General features: G+C 38.5%; 1 protein-coding gene across 2 annotated transcripts; it reads right to left on the bottom strand.

Moving 5' to 3' along the window:
- Positions 1 to 718: 718 nt before the first annotated feature.
- Positions 719 to 2,667, bottom strand: LOC115267164 (uncharacterized). 2 transcript variants are annotated; one of them, XM_029874076.2, is made up of 2 exons: positions 2,445 to 2,667; positions 719 to 2,129 (listed from the first exon to the last, which is right to left on the bottom strand). In XM_029874076.2, exons 1-2 carry the CDS (start codon positions 2,586 to 2,588, stop codon positions 1,965 to 1,967), a joined length of 309 nt encoding a protein of 102 aa, XP_029729936.2. In that variant the 5' UTR covers positions 2,589 to 2,667; the 3' UTR covers positions 719 to 1,964. The 2 variants fall into 2 exon arrangements, with proteins under 2 accessions (XP_029729936.2, XP_029729882.2); XM_029874022.2 differs by having other exon boundaries at positions 740 to 2,129; positions 2,376 to 2,664.
- Positions 2,668 to 6,515: the final 3,848 nt, after the last annotated feature.

Raw genomic sequence — 6,515 nt, 5'->3', positions numbered from 1 at the left:
CACTCTAATGCATACTATTGCCTCTACTGTTCCTCATCGTAATCAAAGAGATCCTGGTATGTGCGATTGATCGTGAACCAAATCGTGTGTTTGGCAACCCATTAATGGCTTAGAGTTGGCTGTGAACGTTGCTCTCCTAGCTCAACGGCCGGCGCTCTGATGTGAAACTCGATGATCTTGCCAATCGCTCTTCGGCGGCTGGCTCACCATCAACGTCAACTAGACCAAATCGTTCGATTTAAACACGGTCAAGCCTTCCAGCCAGGGATGAAAACACTCACTTGTACTTAGATACACTCACTTGATATTATCTCAGCTCAGAAGCCTGTATGGAGGACTTTTACCTTGCAGTTTTATCTAAAGTAAGGGTCACAAACGCATATTAAAGCCGTAAGAGAGCGATGAAGGCGACTCTCCACACGATGTATGCAAATTATGCTCACTCCGTGAAGAGTTGCATTCATAGCTCTGCCACGATTTTGGTATAGGGAAGATTCAAATATTACGTCCATCAATTTTTGGGATTTCTAGACCCCCCTCTGTCACGCATTTTCCCTATACCTAATACACGTAGTGTCACACTTTTGTAGACCCCCCCCTCCCCCAAATGTTGGACGTAATTTTTGAACGTTCCCATACGTGTGCGACCCTTACTTTGTTCGACAAACTTTTGGATAAAACTACAAAGTAAAATTAGTCTATGGTAAAACTCCTCCATACACTGAAATAAATTTTGTTGTGGAAATTACTGATTCCATAGTAAAATTACTAACCGTACCTATGATTCTCAACCGACAACAAAATCTGTCAAGTTCACTGAAATATGATTGAAGTAACAATGCATTGCAGTAAATTTGACTAAAAGCGTAGTCGCCTCAACAACAAAACATTGTCATTTTTTCCTGGACACGCATCTTACAACACGGTATGGTTAAAAATACAATACCCAGCTGTTAAATTTAGATTATTTTTGGTAATGTTAACAGCACTGCTAGTTAAATTGACAGTGTTTTAGTGGAATTAACAGGAAATAGCTGTCGGTTGAGAATCATAGGTACGGTTAGTAATTTTACTATGGAATCGGTAGTTTCTACAACAAAATTTATTTCAGTGTACACTGTTTCTTGATTGCAGGCTTCTGAGCTGGGAAAATAGCAAATGAGTGTACCGTCTACCCCCGTTAGTATGAACGACACCTCATGCAAACCAACGGGGTTCAATTTTTAGTTTAAACTTCTAGCAACCCTGTGGGCGACGGTAAAATACACTGCTGGCAACCTTATCTGAAGTTTTGTTTTTTGTTCCTTTAGCAGAATGACGTTTGAACCATTTTTAATTTGAACGATGTGCATATTAGCGGGAATCAAATTAAAAAGTGTTCAGATTAGATGCGGTCAAACCAACGAAGGTAACCGGTATTTGAGTACAAGTGTTTCCAATCCTGCTTCCAGATACTGTGAATGTGGGAATGCAGTGGAGAATGTTGAAAGCTTCCAATATCTTGGTAGCCAAATGGCGGCTATCATCATCAGTTGTTGCACTTTGCGAGTTTAAGAAATGTATGGAAAAGCAATCAGATTAGTCGACACATCAAAATCCGAATTTGAACTCGAACGTGAAATCTGTGCTTCTGCATGCTAATGAAAGTGTGTATCAATGGATGCCACTCAACACGGTTGCATGTCGTCATCAATAGATGCCTGCGTTATATACTTCGATTACTGACTTATACTTAATATTGTTATGCATTTTAGTTGAGTACATAAATTTTGACACATAAGCTCATAGTCATCTCCAGGGAAATTCTGATGTACGCCAATACAAACAAGTTCAGTGTTTTGATTATATTACCTAGTGCATACTTATTATTAAATTAACTTCCTCCCACAGACTAGTTATTTTATAAATTATTGAGTCTTCAATATACATCTCCACCAAATTCCCTACATTAAAATTCTAGCAGCTCAGCCTAGAGTCGTCAACTGATATCCAACGGTACTGATGAGGTTTCTCGGAATAGACAGTAACGAGTTCAGCGGCCCTATGACTGTCGGCACGACTCCGGCCACCGGCACAAGCCCTGCTGGTCCTACTAACGGTGCAAGGGGTGCAACTAGCGGTGCCAATGGCTGAAAAATAAATAAGAATATCATTTATTTTCTTTTTATCTGGGGTTTGATCGTTAATGTCATGTATGAGAAATGGATATGAATGTGCGAATGTAATCCCAAATCTATCCAACGATATTCGTTTAGTACAATTTTCATACGTTAACCCACATTGCAAAACGATTATAAAAATTCTCCACCACCGAAAAAAAACAATATCCGCATGAAGGATGCGATCGAAACGGAAAGCATCCCCAATCATTATACCGTTTGTTGAACGCCAGCTAAAATCGTTGGACTCCCAACGGCCACACCGACGCCCCGTTTGTCACGTACCGCATCGGAACTGTCGGCCACGGCTTCCGCATGGGACACTTCCGATTCTACCTTAACGTCGTCGGTTGCTTCGGGAATTGGACTAGCGTGAACCAGTGCTGCCGCCATGGCACACACCAACAGGCAGGTCACTATGAGCTTCATCTTTCTGGATGATGGTGTTCGTTCGTTCGGATGGTAATGACGACTGACTACTGGTGCAATCAAATGTAACTGAAGCGCGAAAGCAGGTTAGGGCTTTTATATTGAAAGTAGTTTCAAACTGGTGCGTGTTCGTCGTTTTTCGAAGAGATGATTCCAGACAAGTCCTAATTCTTAGAATGTGGGCAGAAGTGTGTTCAGGGGTACTATTGTAATTCAAAGACGGCATAATAGCGAATGAATTAGGAAATAGAGTAGCTTATCAAAAACAAAATAACAAAATAATGTGACATTAGTTAAAAAAAACTCCATTTTAAATGTCTAACTTGTCAAATGAGTTTTTGTGTCACATTGTTTATTGTAATGTCATGAGCCCGAGGTTGTAAGTCTTTATTCTATTCAATTCTATTCCTATTCCTATTCCTATTCCTATTCCTATTTCTATTCCTATTTCTATTCCTATTCCTGTTCCTGTTCCTATTCCTATTCCTATTCCTATTCCTATTCCTAAAGACCGGTCCAGAAAGTATGGACGCAGTAAGAAAATACTGGCATTTCAAAACCATTGATGACTAGTTCTTTTTGGAAGTTACATACTATTGGTCAACCTATTTTCTCAGCATTTGTATAGCGGTTTTTGAGATTCCAACAGTGTGTTTCAAAATACATGAACTATCAACGGAACATCATTGAAAAAATGTGCACAAACGTTGTACACAGTTTGAAAGGTCACTTAGGAAATGATCAAAATATGGTGGGAGTAAGTGATAAAAACGGGTAAGCAGCAATCAGCAACCACGGTGGGGATAACACGTTTAAGCCTAGACAAAAATTGGGTAAAAAATAAAGATCCTGCGACCCTCGTTTGTATAAACAAAAAATGAAAGTGTTTGAGCACAAGAAAAAACCTTCTAACTAACACAGAGTGGAGTATGACCAAAAAAAATTACATTTCGAATTCCAATGTTCATCGTGACAAAAAACGTTTGATTTTTCGATCCTATAGTAAGCAGAAACAGACAAAACGAAGCCCTAAACAAGAACCACCGATCAGGCCCAGACAACTGAAGACTAGGTGCGTCCATACTTTCTGGGGCAGTCTTTATTCCTATTCCTATTCCAATTCCTATTCCTATTCCTATTCCTATTCCTATTCCTATTCCTATTCCTATTCCTATTCCTATTCCTATTCCTATTCCTATTCCTATTCCTATTCCTATTCCTATTCCTATTCCTATTCTTATTCCTATTCCTATTCCTATTCCTATTCCTATTCCTATTCCTATTCCTATTCCTATTCCTATTCCTATTCCTATTCCTATTCCTATTCCTATTCCTATTCCTATTCCTATTCCTATTCCTATTCCTATTCCTATTTCTATTCCTATTCCTATTCCTATTCCTATTCCTATTCCTATTCCTATTCCTATTCCTATTCCTATTCCTATTCCTATTCCTATTCCTATTCCTATTCCTATTCCTATTCCTATTCCTATTCCTATTCCTATTCCTATTCCTATTCCTATTCCTATTCCTATTCCTATTCCTATTCCTATTCCTATTCCTATTCCTATTCCTATTCCTATTCCTATTCCTATTCCTATTCCTATTCCTATTCCTATTCCTATTCCTATTCCTATTCCTATTCCTATTCCTATTCCTATTCCTATTCCTATTCCTATTCCTATTCCTATTCCTATTCCTATTCCTATTCCTATTCCTATTCCTATTCCTATTCCTATTCCTATTCCTATTCCTATTCCTATTCCTATTCCTATTCCTATTCCTATTCCTATTCCTATTCCTATTCCTATTCCTATTCCTATTCCTATTCCTATTCCTATTCCTATTCCTATTCCTATTCCTATTCCTATTCCTATTCCTATTCCTATTCCTATTCCTATTCCTATTCCTATTCCTATTCCTATTCCTATTCCTATTCCTATTCCTATTCCTATTCCTATTCCTATTCCTATTCCTATTCCTATTCCTATTCCTATTCCTATTCCTATTCCTATTCCTATTCCTATTCCTATTCCTATTCCTATTTCTATTCTTATTCCTATTCCTATTCCTATTCCTATTCCTATTCCTTAAGAACCCTTCCTTATAAGAATCGCGACAGAAATGCTTGGAGGAACCTCAAAAACAATCTTAAAAAACCCTGGATTGATGTCTGAAAGAATATCAAGAAAAGCCCTTTAGAGAATCGTGTACGAATCCCAAAAAAAATTCCGAAAGAATCCCCGAAGAAAGCTAGAAAGGAATCTCTAGAGGAATCTGTGAAGAAATCTCTGAATGAATCCTGAAAGAGTTCTTGAAAAACCGGTTAAAATAATATCAAGGAATCCCTGAAAGAATCTTGGAAGAAATTCTGGGCGAATACCTTAAAAGAAACCCGGGAATAGTCAATGATGAATTTGCGGAAGAAATCTCTGAATCATAAGTTTTATTTTTGAGTCATCTGTCCCATATTAAGGGCAGACTTGTTAGAATCCCAAAATGGCCGCCTCAATGGCCGACTTTGGTACCTACTCACGATTTCGAGCGCACAAATCTCTTCGTAAACCAAACCAGCGCACCTGAGCTTCTTATTTTAAGCTTATTACCAGTGAGCAAGAACAGAATAATAAAATGCACTGTTGTTTGAAGCTTGCTTCTTGAGATTTGTGCGTCTGAAGTTTTGATGCACTGTTGAAGCGGGATTTCAAGACGTTTGTCCTTAACTTGTGAATATCGTCCCAAGCTAAATTCACATTTGTAGTGCTCTGGAGTAATAGAGCATCATGAGATCTTATCAATTTCTTTTTGATGCCCTACGTTCAGGTCATTTTTGGCAATGATTAACTAGAAGGCATGTGTAGACCCTTCCCTAACAAGGACAACAAAGTGTAGGCGTATCACATTGAAACGAGATTCAGAATGCTCTCTTAGGATTAAAAACTCCTAGACCAAATACAAGCTATAAAAACAACTAACGCTGTAAACAAAAGGCAAACCTCGTTATCCTGGGTTCAGAAGTTGTTATCCACTAGGATAACAGGGCAACATATATGTTGTGTATTTCTGTATATTTTCCTAATTTATTACGCATTTGTAGTGTTCCATTACAATATATCATATTTCTAATTTGGATTTGTAGTGCTTCACAATATTTTCGCATTAAGTTCAGATGAAATCCGCGAGAAAATCACAAAACCTGGGAGACATCACTAAATATATCTTGTGAGGAATCAATGAAGCTATCCACGAAAGAAATTTCAGAAAGAATCCCGGAAGAAATAACTATAGGAATCTCGGGAGAATCTGTGAGGGTATTCCAAAAGAAATCCCGAAGGAACCAATGGAGATATCCCGGAAGGAATCTCTGATGGAATGATGAGAAATATCCCTGAAAGAATACCGGAAGAATAACCTTGAGGAATCCCGGGAGGAATTAATAAAGGAATCTCGGGAGGGCGCTTAAAGGAATTTCAGAAAGATTCCAAGAGGAACCCTTGAGTCCTGGAGGAACGACAGAAGTCTCTAAAAAACGAAAGTGATGAACGATGAAATTCCGGAAAGAATTTCAAAGGAAACTCCAGAAATCCCAGCAAAAATGCCGGAAGAAGACCATAAAAGAAACTCGGCAGAAATCAATAAAGAAATACCGGAATCTCTGAAGGCAGCCCAGAGAGAATTCCGTGAAAAACTCCTGGAAGAAGTCCAAAATGAATATCGGGTGAAAAAATGCCCAAAAGGAGTCCCGGGAGGAACCCCAGAAGGATTCCCGAGAGATTAGTAGTAAATTGAATGAAGATCAATGAAGAAATGTCGGAAGAAGTCTCGCACGAAATCTCTCAAGGAATCTTCAGAAGAAAACCGGAGAGAACATCCGAATGAATCTTTGGATTGTTCCCAAAGGAAAACCCGGTAAAATCAATGGAGGAA

This window comes from Aedes albopictus, chromosome 3 (assembly GCF_035046485.1).
Source record: "Aedes albopictus strain Foshan chromosome 3, AalbF5, whole genome shotgun sequence".
NCBI lineage: Eukaryota > Metazoa > Arthropoda > Insecta > Diptera > Culicidae > Aedes > Aedes albopictus.
Note: the sequence above shows the minus strand (reverse complement) of the source record. Positions and strands in the feature narration are given on the sequence as shown.